Source organism: Polistes fuscatus, unplaced genomic scaffold (assembly GCF_010416935.1).
Source record: "Polistes fuscatus isolate 324 unplaced genomic scaffold, CU_Pfus_HIC Scaffold6, whole genome shotgun sequence".
Taxonomy (NCBI): Eukaryota; Metazoa; Arthropoda; class Insecta; order Hymenoptera; family Vespidae; genus Polistes; species Polistes fuscatus.
Genome location: NW_025113140.1, coordinates 7,188,140 through 7,206,062, shown reverse-complemented (window position 1 = coordinate 7,206,062; position 17,923 = coordinate 7,188,140). Strand labels below are relative to the sequence as shown.

At 33.2% G+C, this 17,923-nt stretch overlaps 1 protein-coding gene across 1 annotated transcript; it reads left to right on the top strand.

The window, feature by feature from the left end:
- Positions 1 to 4,345: 4,345 nt before the first annotated feature.
- On the top strand, positions 4,346 to 9,281 carry LOC122522844. The gene is made up of 3 exons (XM_043644174.1): positions 4,346 to 4,684; positions 8,214 to 8,429; positions 8,504 to 9,281. Exons 1-3 carry the CDS (start codon positions 4,572 to 4,574, stop codon positions 8,769 to 8,771), a joined length of 597 nt encoding a protein of 198 aa, XP_043500109.1. The 5' UTR covers positions 4,346 to 4,571; the 3' UTR covers positions 8,772 to 9,281.
- The last annotated feature ends 8,642 nt before the right edge of the window (positions 9,282 to 17,923 follow it).

Below are 17,923 nucleotides of genomic sequence, written 5' to 3'. Positions count from 1 at the left end.
CGTAGGTTATTCCAGACAAAGAGGAGAAACGAAACCTTGACTTTATTTGTATATTCTTTACTCAGTATCCAGATTGTTAATCGAATTTCTTCGATTTTATTTTACTTACGATTAGTGTGATATATATATCTGTTTGTTTTTTTATCGAGATTTTAGTAATATGTTATTGAATATATCTTCGAGATACGAGAGATCGATTGATTGAAAAATCATTTTGAATGAGTCACATTTTATTTGAATTTATTTGAGATATATTTGAAAAATATAAATTTATATATATTAGAGAAATTATTTAAAAATATATTTGTATATATATATATATTTTATTTTATTTATTCATATAGAGTATTATGATTAATGTTAGGTATTTCTATATACGTGGATAATCATATGACGTGACCGAGAGTCAGTCACTTCATCTGACAGGATCATCTTTAAACAGCGATTGAAAGCATCACGCTCGATGATATAACTTCTAGTAAATGGTCTGCATTTTGCCAGAGATTTCTACTCGATCGTAATCTTAAAGTGAAATTTTCGAATCTCGGTCTTTATGCCATTTATGTATACACTTATGTATATAGAAATTGCGCGCATATTTATAATTTTCTTTTGTTTGTGGATTTACTTTCACGATATTTCTTTTTTTTTATTATTTCGAGGATGTAGCAAATTAACGCTTTCGAAAGATCATTTTTCTTTCTCGTCCATAGTAAATGGTCACTGCTAAATAATATTTTGAAATAGAGTTCGGAAGCTAAGATTTCTTTATCTTGTTGATCTAAATTGTATGTTGTAATATATAATTTGATATTTTTATTGAAATATATTATTATCGAGATGAAAGTACTTAATTAGCAGAAAAATGAATGAAATATTTAGATTAATTCGAGTCGACCGCAAGAACAAATGAAAATCATACGAATAAGAAGAAGATGATCGGCAATTTGAGCAATCATAAGTTAAAGAGGATCAAATTGGATCAAAGAGGATCAAGGAGGATCAAATGGAGAAACGATTTAATACATGGACAAATACAAATACGTATAAGTGAGTAATACACATTTATAAAATGAAGAATCGTAAGATATTTGAATTAACGGATGGTGAACGGGGGTGCGGCTCGATTAAAAATCGGGCCAATCGTGAGTCTTGTTCTCGATAATAGGATGCTAGTAGACGATCGTTTGAAACAATGTATATGTAATGGAGCGTTCGTTCGGAGGGATTCACAAAGCAAGTGAACTGCTTTCTAAAAGGATCATCGAGTCACCTAGCACGGATATATATTCTTTGAGAAGACCCAGCCCTTTTGGCGCGCTCCTATCCTCGCATTCATCTATCTTGCTGCTCGTGTAATGCCAGGGGTTAGATTCTCTTTAGCCGAAGAATTCTTTGAACTAGATCTTCTTTTTCTACTTCTACTTGTACTTCTTCTTACGCGAGAATCGCGATAGGAAACACGATGGTGGTTCGACGGTTCATCCTTCTTACCAAAACAGGGAATGATTTTTATACGATAAAGATCATCGATCTAACGAGGAAGTATTAATAATGGCGTAGTAGACGTTGAAACACGACGCCCGAAAATGAAGAAATAATGGCGGCCGATTATTTATCGGATCGATCGGCACACGTCAATTACATTGTCACTTTTTTTATTTATCAATTTTTTTTTCTTCTTCTTTTTTTTCTTGCGAAATTTAGATTGAACTCAATGCCGATACTTCTGTACCTGCCACTCCGTAACCCTTTTTCGCCTGTTGTGTTCTTCCTCTCGCTCGAGTCAAATGGTTTCGAAATAGCGCGAACAGATAGACAGACGGCCGGAGGTCGAGAGACCGAGAGAGAAGAAAAAAGCTGCGGTCTGGATGATTTCTTACGCTTTGGTATTGACGCAACTATTCTCCGACGACAAGGATTACATTGGATGGGATGAGAGTACAAGATGAGAGGCCAAAAAGAGATATTTAAACAAAACCAACGGAAGGAATCTTTTTTCTTGATCTATTAGGACAATGCTGCAACCGAGAGTTGCGAACAAATTTGTTTTTCATAAATTGTACAATATGTATTGCATATGCATTCCATTTTAAGTATCAAGTCTCAAGAAAATAGGAAAAGATATACGATACATTGTTAATGATTCTAACATTAACAAAAACAACGAAAACAACAAAATAAACTAAACGATGAAATTTATAAACTCGTCAGAGAGAAAATATCGAAAGATCATCGTAGCGGAGAAAAAGGTCCCGTATGGGATTTGACTCTTAGAGTAATATCTCGGTATGAGAAAATCGGTAGAGAAGAACCGATGGAGTGAATGGGTGCTCATCGGTAGCCCCGAAGCCTTTTTGCGCGTGTTCCGTGTGATAGAGAAAAAGAAAATATAGTTCAGGCCGTTCAGGTATTGCATAATTTTAAGATGCCGTTGGAACATCTCTCTGTCTCTCGGCTATGTTGACGATCGTTAAAAGTTTAATATGTTCTGTTTTATTCTTGTTTCTTCTTATTTTTTCTGTCGATCCTTCATCTCTTATTAACTGGCTGGATTGGATTAAATTGACCTTTGATTTAAGGGTGCAGTCGATCTCGACACGAATGAGTCCCTTTCAAAGGATGATCCAATTTGAGAGTGAACATATTTTACCGATATACACCTGGTTCGCCTTGGATTTCTGCCATAAGAGCAAATGGGGAAGATCCGGTGAACTCTTAAGAATCGGAGAGAAAGAGGAGAGAGATTGAGAGAATGTACTAGCCCAAGACGCGATTGGTATTGCCATATCTCATTCGCTATCAAATGTTACCGATTCCGGTCGCATCTTTTCAACTACACACTTTAGATTGAACGATGATCTTAGTATATAGCTATTTTTATCTTGGTAACACTATAAACGGCTCGTTTGATATTCGGCAAACGTTGTTTACCCACCAAATGACGTATCGAGTCATTTTAAATGCGGATACGATGAGATAAATCTACGGATATGTATCTATAAGTACTTGTTCCGCTTATATGCTCTTCTTCTTCTTCTTCTTATTCTTTTTCTTCTTTCTTCTTCGTGTATCCAATCTTACGTAGAAACGAACAACGATGGATTTGATTCTTAACGTCCGGTTAGCAAATGAACCTGCTGGTACCAAAGGAATTACGACATCTTTTTGAATAGCTCTCATATTCAACGTGTTCACCGAGATATTTCATCGAACTATGCATCTACGAATATACCGGATACCATTCCTACTTTATATTACATATCTATTTACATATGTATGATGAGAGGAGATTGGTTCGAGTCGAACGAAAAGTCTTGGAGAATTTTATATGAAATTGTTAAAATTAGATACATTTTGAGTACTAATTACGAGTCTGAGAAAAGTTTCGACAAAAATTAATTGATTTTTCAAATCGCTTAGGAACGATTTGATTTATTCTATCATTTTTCTAGATTCTTTTGATTTAATTTTTGAAATCATTTTTCGTCGCGTCGTCAAGTTTTTTTTCATTGACCATTTTTTCTTTCCACAAGTTGAAGTTAGATTTATCACAAAATAATGAATTCGATTATAGTACTATTTCAGGATAACTAAATTCTTGTAGAAATGATATATACAATTATGTAAGATCGCTAATGTAGCTCACGATACTTTCAGTAACGAGTTTGCCTTGTGAAAGATCGATCGGGGATCATCAACCATTAAATTTCCACGAAGTTACTTTCTTCGACATTCCGTAGGAAGATGCAGATGTAGCGTAGCTTCAATGGCTTTGATCTAACGTGATTGTCTAAGCACACGTAACCTGTTGAATACATAATCGTCATTACCATCGAGAAATTTCACTGAGAACGTGGAACAAAAAATTTAGATCACGACTATTGTCTGTGAAACTCATTGTCAGTTATTGCAACTCCTTTTGTAGATCGAAAGAAAAAAGAAAATGACAAAGTTTTAATAATTAAATGTATCATATAATGCATGTATATCGTTTAAACTATATATATCTTATCTCGAAATAATATTAATATATAACAATATAATAATAAATTATATTACTTCATTGTTTTTAATTAATATAGTTTATATAAATTTATTTTACTTATATTTGAGAAAAATTTATTTTTGCAATATCACAATATAGATTTTATTTTCTTTAAAAAAAGAATATCTTTTATTTCTAAAATATAATAAAATACATTTATATTTTGAATACTAATCATTTTCAAATTTCGATATATCGCTACGGGAAGAAATTCGATCACTATCGATAAGGTAGATCGCGTGGTGATTTTATCGATAGTGGCTCCATCTTAACTCTTTCCGTTGCATTATGTGAAAAGTTTCGTTCGTTGGAACAGTAAACGGCGTCGATGTGTTCTAATTAATTGCATTGCAAGTGCATGTGACGTATTTCCATATTTTCGAGGAATTCAAAAACGTTCAAAGAGAATAGGAATGTAACTGTGAATCTGTGACATTAAAGGGAAGAACCTACGAGCGTTATTTTGATACGGTGAAGCGAAGACCGAGGAAGGAATTGTATAGGTTATATAAAAGAGTTAAACATGTCACAAGAAGAAGATGTTATCCATGAGAAGGAGGTAACTGAGGCAAACAACGCGCTTCTTTTCTGGCTTACTATCACAAAAAGTTTCAAAAACATTTCTGAATCTGTCAGGTGAGTAAAAATTATTACAGTTGATAACTTAGATTTATGTACATTTTAAAAAGTTTCTTACAAACTTTGTTCGAACTTGGATACCAATTTCTTATTACAAGGAAAACAGTAAAACAAAGTTTTCTATTCGAACGATAAGGTTATTATTAATTATTAACATTCCTTTCTTTTTTTTCTTCTATTGAAATGTTGGGTATAATAGCTTTTACGAACTCATAAAAAATATGTACGCTTTGTCGAATGCATCTCTGGAATCTAAATCACAATTGCTACAATAATAATGAGTCATCGATGACAATAGTATACTTAAATAGAAACGAATTTTAAATTAGATTCTTTTCTTACTTAAAGACAAACAATTATTCTATGTACTGTTTTGTTGTATTATACGACGTCTTTTACTATGTCACTTTTCTATCGTTGGAGGTAAAAATTTGTAAGACGTTATGCGGGCTGCTATATGAGTTAGATACAAGTAGAAAATTATATAAAGTTAATATTTTAAATATACTTCATTTAATCTTGATACTCATTATAATGCGAATAAATTATACAGGGTAAGATAAGAGTCGCTTTCTTCAGAGATTTGTTTATGTAAGTTATTTGTTCATGCGGTTCTAGCTGTTCAAACAACTTTCGCATATAATGCGACAAGAGAGAGAAATATTACTTCCATAACATAAAAGATTTTCAGAAATAGGTTGAACCGAAGTGACAGACACGTTGTTTTGATATATCACTAGTCTGTCGACTTGGAAGGTAATGTTGGTAAAGTGCACGCTACGAAGAACAGTTTCTGCAAAAGATTTGAATCGACTACAACAGTTGATAGAACACTCAATTCAGTACGTGGACACCAAACCTCGATTATTTTTTGTCATATATAAATCAGTAATTAAAACAAATGCAGAAAATTAATTTATACAATTGCACAAATAAACAATTTGTTTAAAGTTATTTTTAGGATAACGACCCGTATATCTTACTCTGTATATTTAAAAATAAATTATACTTATAGAAATGTGTTACATATATTAAATTAATTTCTAAAATGATTCAGCGATATATTCTTTCATATGAGTCTCATAATTACAGCTATATAAGCATGACCGGAAGTTGCTTGGCTCAATATTGCTTCCAGGAAGAAGCAATCTTGGTAGGAACGTATCATATCGAATACCATGCATGGTCTCTTAATAATCTAAATTATTTCATTCTTTGACCTTTCTTCAATGGAAATGCACGTATTTATTCATAGAGATTTCATTATATTTCAATGATAAATTATTTTTCCCCGTAATCAATATAAAATGAATGAACTGATAAAATACTTAGTACGAGTAATACTTATTTAACTCTTGATTTATTATCACGTATCGAATGGATCATAACGGTAACAAAATGATACTAATTATGATTGTGTTTCCGCATTCGAGTCTCGAGTAAAAGGATTGAAAAAAGTTAGTCACAGTTTTGCATTGGCATCGTTCGATCATGAATACGTGTCCGTTGTTTCATCGAATCATTTGTAAGCAATATTTCTTGTTAAATTAATCAGATAATTCGACAAAAAAATGTTACAGAAGAAACGCGTATTTCATATTTAGCAAGTCTCCACAAATTTTCAAAATGGCGTTGAGAACGAAATTTAAAAATTGCAATGCACGAAATTCAAAATGTTTACGATCAATATTTCGTTTTCTGTTAAAGACAAATTCTGAGACTAAAAAGTTATTGATCATCCGATGAATCTTCATGAAATCATTCAAATCTTTGACACGCAAATATCGATTATTTATTAGATTATATAAAAAAATAAATAGCATTTTCCTACAAACGATATGAGCTCGAGGAAAAAAATATCGGGGGAAGAAGGGGAAGAAAATGTTAAGGTCGGTGGGACGATGGTGTCACTCGATGTCATTGGCCTTCGCGACTCGCATGTTAATTCGTAGTTCGTTCGTTCTTTCGTTTTCTGACGTGGCCATCGAGTTCTTTGGTCACCGTCGAAAGGATTACGCGTTCTCTTTTTTCTCCCTTCCACCCTCCCTCTCTCTCACTCTTTCTCTCTCTACTTCTCTCGTTCCAAGAATTACAATCGTTAAAAGAGATTCCATCCTTTCCTCTCCTACTCTTCCTAAACTTCTCCGTTGCTAATCATCCTCCTTCTATTTCCTCTTCCGAGAAACTCAGCAGACGCTGGCATACCCGTTGACCTTCGAGGAATTCCATGAAATGTTCGAGGAAACAAAGGACCCTAAGCGTGTATACTACCATACTACTAAAGAAAGAAAGAAAGAAGGAAAGAAAGAAAGAAAGAAAGAGAGAGAGAGAAAGAGATCGTCAACGGAAGCCACAGTTGTTGGAGCGACCCTCGCATTGTGAATATCGTGCCGGTTCTCGATCGATCGAGATCGTAAATTCAAGACATCTTCTTTTTGTTCTTTTATATTTTTTTTTCTTCTCCTACAATGTGTTTCTCTCATTCTCTCTTTCTCTCTCTCTCTCTCTCTCTCCAAGTTTTGGTTATCAAATCCCTAAGTCGTTTGTTATAATACACACGTTGCATTCGGACAAGGATCATCATCGAATTTGGAATTTTAAAATGATTAGTGTGTTCAGTTAGGTCTGGACTAATGCAAATATGTAGCATTTATATCAAATTGCACCAGTCCCGGCCTGATTGAGCTTGCTATGTCGACCCTTGGAGAATATGTTTCTTTAATAGAATTGGTAAGAATTTGTTTTTAATGTGTGACATTTTAATTTGTAATTTATATGAAATTTTATTTAATATTGAAACATTTTATAATGAGATCATTCTCAGGATGAATTTTTGTAAGAAATGTTGATAATTACGTAATTGGCTCGTACACATTGTTTGTCTGCTGTCGTAATTCGATAGAAGGATCTAATACATTGGTGTTACTTCTTGGAATTGAAAGACTCAGGAGCGAAGATTTAGGGAAAGTTTTCTTCTCAGTTAGATTATGTAAAAAAAATGTATAGATTTCTATTTTAACAGATTTAACGGATTTACATAAAGTCCGAGAACACTTTTACGATCGAAATTATTTAACGTATTACTAGAATTTATGTAAATTTTGTATCAATTCAGCGCCTGTAAGAGGATAATTTCATTGCTTTGGAATGACTGTAACATTGTACGTATATATATATATATCTGCTGTGTGTTACACGCGCGTGTGTGCGTGCGTGTTTTATATTACATAAAGATTACACATTTATGCATAATATATGATCGTGTGTATGTTTAAATAAGTATCGCATGAAAGGAGTGCCGGCAAATTTTCTAAGTATTAGATTACTTTATTTCTATGTAATATATTGTTAATACATCCTCATTACATTATATATAATTATATATTGAGATAGATAAGAATGCAAATATTATTTAATTGTTTATAATTTGTAAATAAAATTTATTTAATATACACTTGTATATAAAAGATAGAAATAATTTTAAATAATTTAACAAAGAGTATAACAACTTTGTTTGCTGTTTCAGTAAAGAAGAGTTTCTCGAGTTATTAACTATTGTTAAGAAACAGTCGTCCTCTTCTGTCTGCCGTAAATTGTACAAAGCTATGATTGATGAATTGTTGAAGAAAATGAATGACGAATTGGAGGAAATATGTCAAGAGGGTTCATTGGAAGCTGGATTGAAGAAACTTTCCAAATTGTCGAAAGAAGCAGTAAATTTAACGAACGACGAAACTGTTTGGTACGATTGGAGTTTTTAGTTTCTTTTATAAGTATCAAGCTAGCGATATTAATTCTATATTTGTGTATTTTTAGGAGACCACCCGGAAATATTGAATCACATTTGAGATCGCTAGATGCTGAAAAGATAAAGGCGGAAAACGAGAAATTAGAGAAATGGTTGACCGAAAAAGAGAATGAAAATGCTATTCTAATGAAGAAACTCACTGATGATAGAGCCAAAATATGTGCTATTAATGACAGAGTAGCAAAGATTTTACACAGAGCTCCTATTATTCAAGAATGTTTGGAAAATCAAGTAGAGGAGATGCAACATTTGCTTCAAGTACTCGAAGGAGATTAATTAAATAATGTCTTTCGTCGCTTCGTTTGGAAATACGAAAAAAAAGGATATTCCGCTCAAATTCTGACAGAAAAAGTACGAAGAAAGAGAGGTAATTTTCCTAACCGTGAAATGATCTAGAAAATGATCAAGGAAAAAGGCCGTTTATGGTATGACGATAAACGGGAGAATTTGGAATATGTTAAAAATGGGATTGGTGGAAGTACTCGATTATGTATTTAAATATTTTATTTATTTATGGCGATACTGATTTATGGATCATATATTCGGAGATAATAGGTCATTTTTATTATCATAGTAAAAGAAAATGATTTTATATTTATTTCTTTTATACATATTAGTTGATTCGTAGAGATTTTTTTAGATCTCATTTGACGATTTGTTGTTCGTTAAAACAACGTTAATTTTATCTCGTAGCTCTTGTGATATATTAATCGTCTTTGATGCTTTCTCTAATTTACGAAGCAAAGCTACGTTCTTTTTCTACGAAATATAATTACATTATAATTGTAATGCATCGTTTATAGTTTGTATTTACGGAAGAACATATAAAATGATTAACACGATTATATTTAATTTAAAAAATGGGAATTGTATACTAATTACCTTTTCTATTTCGAACGTAACAGATAGTTTTTTAATCTCTTCGTCATTATCTGCCTTCGATCGTTTACATTCGATCAAACGTTCTTTTAAATTCTCTCGTTCGATAGTTAACTTTTCAAATTTTCCGCGCATTTCATCCTCATATCTCTGTTGATTATTCAATATCGTTACGCAAGATAAATAATTACCGTGAATATTTATTAATCGTTCTTTAAGCATCTCGTATCTCATTTTCATTTCTTCTAATTCGAGCAAAGTTCTATTTCTCGATCGGTTTACATGAAAAATTTTCATATCGATTTCTTCGTATTTCTTACTGCTCGTTTGAAATTTCTTTTCGTACGAGTGCATTTCTTCTGTAATGTTCATCTTGCTTTTATCGTTTTGCATCGTAGATAAATTATTAAATGAAATAGAACGTTGCGGAGTACGATTTATCACGATCGATATTTACGATTAAAATTTTATTTATAAGAAAGAAAAAAAGAAGAAGAAGAAAAGTAGTATGACGAGTATGTATGCATATATATATCTCGTAAATTCCCTCGAATTAATTAAATTTGACGTTAATTTCCACGGAAAATAAAAACACGAAATAGAACGATAAAGTAAGAATAAAAATGGAGTAGTTCATGATTAGAAATAGCTATGGTAGAAGAACTACAACGTGGTCTATGATTCGCGCCAAAGGAGTTCCCGCGTAAAGGCGTACTTGAGGTTGATTGGTAGATCTCGTCGAATCGCGTAGCTCGGTCGAGTAACGTTGATAGGCCGGCAGATGGTGCTAGCGTTAGCTCGTTCAGTTATCGCGTAAGGCGGCTCGCCATTGTGTTCCATGAAAGCTTCCCGAAGTTTTCCTATTTGTCAAGGCGAATTGATCCGGTTTTTAGCAGTCTCTTGTGTGCCCAATTACTGTGCCGTTTAAACGGGTGAGTCGGAAATCATTCTACCATATATAATAAATGTTTTATTCGTTATTTGTGAAATCAATTTCAAGTGTAGAATGAAAAAGCGTCCCAAACGAACGTTCGTTTATCGTCTTTCTTCCTCCTTTTCTCTTTCTCTCTCTTTCTCTCTTTCTTTCTCTCTCCTTTTTTCTTCTATCTATCGTTCTATCTTTTTCCACTCTTATATCGATTCCGGTATATTTCGCTAAGTTAAAAGTCGAAACGTTTACGAAATTTCGTGTTTTCATTAATATTTTTTTTCACGTCGTTATTATCGTAACAACGTGCCGAAGTTACTCGACTTTTTGGGGGTTAGTTTTGTGCCAGTGGCGGGCACGCTCTCGCTCGCTCGCGCGCACGCGTCCGTCCTTCCTTCCTTCCTTCTTTCCTTCTTTCCTTCTATTCGTTCCTTCTTCCCTCCTTTCCTTCTATTCGTTCCTTCTTCCCTCCTTTCCTTCTATTCGTTCCTTCTTCCCTCCTTTCCTACCTACCTACCTACCTACCTACGTACCTACGTACCTACCTACCTACCTATCTACTTGCCCTTACGACGATCTTTTCCTTTCGCTTCGATTGTTCGATTCGGATACACTGTAGGACGAAGAGAAACATGTAAAATTGTATACTTGTTTAAACTATCTTTTGTCATATTTAATCCCATTTCCAATATATGATTCAAGATTAAAACGGTAGAGAAAGATAGAGAGAACAACAACAAAAAATAGAGATTACACGTTCTGTTTATCCACTAGGCAGTACACCTTGTACGAAAATGATACATCATCGACGACGACTAGGGTCGACGGCCAAAGTCGATAATTCTGGCGATTCGCTTCGGCTTCTTCCGTCGGAATTCGTCCGGATTCTTTGATAGGTTTATCGGAACGTTTACAACGTTTCCTCGAATAATCTACATTAATTACCAAATTCTTTTATTAGTTATCATATTTTATCCATGGTCATTATACGAATTTTTCATATTTTTCTTTCCTCATTTTACTGGACACATTGAACTAAAAAAGATATAAGTAGGGCGTAGAAGGGGAGGAATTACGTGGTGTATATTGTATATTAGAAATGAGATAAAGCGAGATCAGCGCCACTTTACGAGGATTTCCCTTGTCGTGTAGTAGTAGTAATAGTAGTAGTAGTAGTAGTAGTAGTCGTTTCCTTGTAGTTGTGTTCAGAGTTGACGCAGCAGCGTCTCTCCTTCATTTTCTCCGCATATGTCCGCTGTGTTATCACGAAAGATAACATTTTTTATTTTTTATCTACTCATACTCGCTCGTAAAAACGTTTCAATCGAAAACCGATGGAATGTTATATTTTTGTTTAGTTTTGTAATTATATTCTTGACGTCTTTTAGAAATTTCTCTAATTGTTTATTCGAGAGTTTGTTATAATCAAATTTTGATGGAACGAAATTCTTCATTTGTCTCTTTGGAATAGAAAGAACACGCTTGATAATAATGGAGAAAGAATTTTTACATTATATATATATATTGATTAATTAATATTTGTTTTTTAGGTGGAGATATTTGTTGAGATAATGCGTTATTTCGTTATCAATATTATACGTGCATTATATATATAGCCTAACTTTATATGTATATTTTATTGTATTTTAATTTTATAGAAAATACTTTTTTTTTATAAAAAAAATGTTGAAGATTTGATTGTAAATGATCATCGTATCGTTATCAGAGATAGAGATCGTCCTCTCAAGGCTTTTATTTATTTCTCTACTTGTTAGACTCGTTAGTCTGAAGAAACTCGACCGTAACCGACGAAACGCACGCCGGAGAATCTCGATGACCTCGAAAGAGAGACTCTCTTTGTGAATGCATGCAACCATCTGTGCGATAGCATTTCTTGCGTTTACATTATTACTTTCGCGTAGTTTAACACTCCCGTATATATATATATTCTTTTGTAAATAGTCACGTGAATTGCCCATAAACCCCACTCCTACCACCCCGCCCCTCTCAAAAATATTTTCAACAATTTCGAAATGCTTTAGATAAATTAAAAAAAAATCCTATTTTTTTCTTTTGCTTATTTATCTTCATATTAAAAAGTTCATTAATTTATTCAACGTGCAAATCAATTTATATAAGACGTATAAATAATAGCACGGTGGGTGGGGTGGTGGTGGGGTTCGATCAGCATTCGCTCTATCCTTTTCTCTCCTTCTCCTACACTTATGTACCATCTACACAACACCCATACATGTGTATAAGTATTACATTAGAATGCATTCGAACACGATCCACGAGTCTTCGTAGGATGCATTCGGATAATAACGTTCCTCTCTTTCTCGTTTATTTATTTATCGAAAAAGCTCTTCTTCTATCGGTTTTTGGTACTTCTCGTACATTCGATCAACAAACGCAGACAAACCGGCCGAGTAAACAAGTATTTTAATACCAAACCTATGTATTCCTGGAGCGAGCAGACATTACGAGAGTTAAGATTTTATATGACCAGTTTTTCATGGTGGGAATTCGTGGCCACGTATTTACACACGCGTTTATATGCTACTCTTTTTTTCCATGGGTATTTCGTATTCCTTCACGAACTGTTGAGATAAACGAAGGTTTGCCGGTCTCTTACGACTGTTACAGATTTATCTTGCGATCTTACAGTTAAATCTCAACTTTCTTACTTTATTTGATTTTATTTTTTAGGAGAAATTGAGTCACTCGATACGGTAGATAACTCGTCTAAAGAGAAACAAGAAGAAGATCAAATATTTGCATAAATATGTTCAAGAAACAGGCGTTTAAGTTGAGCTATTTTTTGTTGTTGTTGTTGTTGTTGTTGTTCTTGTGCGATTGATTTTACTTCGTGAGAATTTATTTTTCAGAGTTTTTATTTTCTTTTTTTGTGACGTTTAACGATACTTCTTATATAGGTAAATGTTATTCTCTTTTTTTTTCTTTTTCTTTTTCTTTTCTTTACTTTACTTTATTCTATTTTCAATTTCTTCAACGTTTTTACGTAATACTTAGTCGTAGTCTAGTTAAAGTGTGTTTAGAATTTAGAACAAGAATAGGCGTTAGTTTCTTTATTCTTATTTCTTGTCTCTCTTATATGCTACCATTATGTATGTATGTATGTTTGTATACGAGTATATGCGTGATACTGTTTCTTTAACTTTTCATCCTAACTCGTTATCTAACATTCGTTAGATTTTATGAATTAATTCTTTGTTTTTCTTTTTTTACAACGTTCAAATAAAATAATATCTTTTCCAAAGATAAATATGTTTAATATAAGTCATTTTTCTTTTTTGAATATTTCGTTATGCTCAATTAACGACAGTAGAATTTATATTCGATATTTTTTAACCATACATTTAAACTACATCGTTAGAACTATTCAATACAATGTAAATTTATAACAAAGCAAAAGTATACGGGGAATACTGCAATGCTGTATATTATAAAATATTAAATACGAGTTAAATATCAAGATATGAAACACTTAACAAAACATTATCTTTGTATAGATTTAAAATGCTACAAAATACAATGTTAATTATGACACGAATTCGTGTTAATAAACATTATGCGTGATTTTACAAAATATATCTATGAATATTTGATTATATTACAAAATTTGCAAGCTTACATATTACTCAACATACAAGTATACATACACACACATATATATACCTACATGTATAGGATGGTGTTTAGTATGAGAGATAAGTTTTGGGGTAGGTCAAGTTAAGTCGGATTAGAGAGGGTAGTGTCTGATGCCGAGTCGTCGTGGGACAGAGAGTTTCTCGCGAGTTTCTGATGGTTTTAAAGGATGGAAGTGAACGAAGGGGGTGGTGGTGGTGGTGGGGGAGGGGGTAGCTAGCTAGCTAGCTAGAATATAGTTTTCTCTCTTTCTCTGTCCTCTTCTTCATCCCTCGTGGCACAACAAAGCGTTTCCAGGGTAACTAGTAGCTCACTGGTTGCCATCACAAAACTTTCCAGCTTGTGACTGAAAACATTAATGTAAGGGTTCGTTGGTGAACGCTCGCGCGCGCGCGCATATTGGCAAAAGGGATGGTGGGGACGACGAGGTATCTAAGGGCTGAACAACCGCGTGCACGTTAATATGAGAGAAAGAGAGAAAGACATAAGGGAAAAGTCACACGCCCATTGACACGCGAGCACGCGGGTTTTTACTCCTACCGACTTTGTCCTCTCGTCCTAGGCGTTTCTTCCCTCGTATTTTTCTTTTTTTTTTTTACCTACGTACGTCTCTATTCCATTGTTTTCTTTTTTATTTTTTATTTATATTATTCCCTTTGTTCTTTCACCCCCACCACCACGCATTTTGTTTAGGCGCGTGCGTGCGTGCGCGAGCATGTGCGTGTATGGGGGGGGGAAATGGGGTGAGTGGTATATCATGCGAGTGTCGAAGATTGTCGTATCTTATACGCTCTTGATATATCATATAAATTTGTTTTTTTTCTTTTTTTATTTTATTTACTCTATAATTATTTTAATTTTTTTTATTATTAATTTCTATTCTAAAGTACTTTTATTGTTCGTGTTGTTGTAGATAACAGAAAATATAACTCGTTATCTATTAACAATTGTATCTTTATTTCGTTGATTTTCTATTGGCTACTTTTCTATTTGATTGTTAGTCTAATATTTGTTAATTAATTTTTATTTTCATTAGGGTATGCTGCGTAATGGTATTTAATCACTATACTTGGATGGGACAAAATTGTTTCTATGTATATGAAGATTGTTATAATGATCGGTGCATATTTTACATATTTTTATTGAATATATGTATATATCATTTATTACGTAACATATTAAAATATTTATATTATCGTATAAAGATTATAACGTGATAAGGTAAAATACTTGATTAATATAAAAAGATGTAGGCTTTTAGTATGCGAATTTGAAAGACACGTTTCAAACAAACGCGTACGCACACACAAATAGCTAACATAAAAGTGACTATGCTAGGCGCGTGTTTACACCTGCTCACCGGTTTCTTAATTTGCATGAAATATAGGTTACTACGCGACCTCGGCGCTTGATATCGTACTTTTACGTTGAATAGCAACACCAGTGCACACGAGGCACTTCTTCAAAGAAAATATATTTCAAATTTATTTTTCTATTTGATTTTTATTTTTTTTTTGTTTTTTTAATATCTTATCGCGCGAAAATATAAATAGGAACGAAGCGGTTTTTTTTTAACCTCTTAATTTGTATTTAAAAAAGGAAAAGACAAATTACTTCAACTTCTTATTTGCAAATATATTCATTTATACATAACGCAACGTATTAGTAAAGCGTGCACGCGAATGAATAAAATAAAATTAAAAAAAAAAAATAAATAAAAAAAGAACAAATAAGAGAAGGGAAATGAATATTTGGAAAATTTGTTTAATTTGAATTGAAGAAAATATTACGATAGATGTGTTTATACGGTGTGGAGATATAACGAGAAAAATGTGTATGTTAAAATTGTAATTACTCGGTTAGTTTGATTTGGAAACAAGAAAAAAGAAACAGTGTTTTAGGAGGTCGAGGTAAACGCCTGAGACAGAGGGGGAAAAAACATATATGTGCATACCAAACGCGTATACAGAACAACATATCTCATCGATTCTCTGTTTCCCCGTGCGTTCCAGTTTACCGGCTAACCTACCGGTAAACAACCCTACAAAGTGGAACGAAAAATGAATCGTTAAATTTGTTTCCCCTCTCGGTGACAAAAATACGAACACTAATTTTCTTTTCTTTTTTTTTTTTTTTGTCTAAATATAGATAGATTTATTTACGATTGATTCGCCGAAATGAATTTTTTGTTTTTTTTTTTTTTTTTTTTTTTTTTTTTTGTAATCGAAAATTAATAAAAATAATTTGTCAAATAAGCAAGCAGACGTTAAATAACAGACGTGTCGTAAGCGCGAACAACTTAAATGCTTGAGACATGAATATTATCTCGTATCTTACAGCACTGTAAATCGTATTTATTTATTATTCTTTGTCTTATTGGACAAAATGAAGATATTCAAAAGTAAATAAAGATAACGAAATATTAACGCGTGTAATAAATAAAATATTATCAACACTTTTTAATATACCTAGCTCTCAATATACGTCAATACGAAAGACCGTGAATTAGAATATACGCACGTGTGTGTGTGTGTGTGTCTGCTATTGCTTAAGAAAATTGCGACAGTATTAGAAAATTCCTCGTGTCTCTCCGATCAAAGAAGTTTTCCATTTTGGAATGACACCTCCTCCGTTTCAACCTTATTTTGTTCCACCACCACCACCACCATCACCACCTTATTTTTCTACGAGCTCATTTTGTTTCCTTTTATTCCTCCTCCTTCCGTCGTTAGACTCGTTGTCGACTCGTAGGCCTTGGAACTCGAGGAGTACTTTTACGTCAATGGAATGCAACGATCTAGGTCTCTTGAGATTAGTATGCCGAGGAGGGATGGGATACCAATACCCAAACCCCCTCTCCTTCACCCACCACCACCACCATTACCACCATCGTGCTAGGAAAATTGCGTCTAACGCCACTTCTTCTTTTGGATAATTCGCATCTTTATTTTTAATTCCTACAAATGATAATTCTCTTAGGAATTAATAAGATTTTTAAACCAAAATTAGTCCTGACAAATTATGTTTCTCTTTCTCTCTTTATTCTTTTGATTTTTTTTCCTTACCACGTTATTTCACAATAATTTATTTCAAAATACATTGCGATTCGTGTCACCTACGGGACTGATTTCATTAAATACGTTGTGAAATAATACGTAAGCGCGTGGATCACCACCAATATTTCCTCTCAAAGAAAGAAATACGTTCTTTCGTGCATTATTCAATAGTCAGTCCAGCCATTCGATCTTCGTACTTTACCTTCGTACAATAATGTATTTAATACCCTTTACTAATCTGTCATTTCAACACTTCTTATTTATACGCGTGCACGCAAGAGTACAACCAGTATGTGTGTGTGTGTGTGTGCTCTTAAAGTTTCTTCTAAAAATCCATTATGAGTTTTTTTTTTTCTCTTCCTTTACTAAACTTTCTTTTTCAGCTCGTAAAATCGCAACGAGTGCTTTGATTCGAAAGATTAACAAATTTAATCACACATTTTGTTCGAAAGAAAGAAGAATTGGGGTAAAAATAGAAGGAATGAATCGAAGAGGTTTGTGAAATGTTGCTCGAGCAAAAAAAGAAAAGAAATTTCATCTCTTTAAACATCCATAACGTTTTCTTTAACCACAGAAGAAATTTGTCCACCTGTTAGTCGCGCAAGTCAAATGTTTACCTTAGAAGTCCTGTTAGGTACTCAAGAGTACGATAAGCGTGCATAAAAGTAAAGGACCATGATTCCGTGTGTGTATTAGACTACGGTACCGACGATGACAGGAGGTGGTAGTAGACTTTTCCTTTTGCAAATGGTATTATATATATTATTACTTCGTATGTGTGCATTGCTGTCGACGATTATTGCAATACTCGCATGATGTATTTCCACGATTCCTATTCAATGATTACTGTCGTTAAATAAATTCTGCATTGCTGATTGTTCCAATTAAATTGGTTT

Coding starts and splice junctions, on each gene's coding strand:
- LOC122522844 (XM_043644174.1), top strand. CDS start 4,572: ATGTCACAAGAAGAAGATGTTATCCATGAGAAGGAGGTAACTGAGGCA. Junction 4,685..8,213: donor AACATTTCTGAATCTGTCAG/GTGAGTAAAAAT, acceptor TTGCTGTTTCAG/TAAAGAAGAGTTTCTCGAGT. Junction 8,430..8,503: donor ACGAACGACGAAACTGTTTG/GTACGATTGGAG, acceptor GTGTATTTTTAG/GAGACCACCCGGAAATATTG.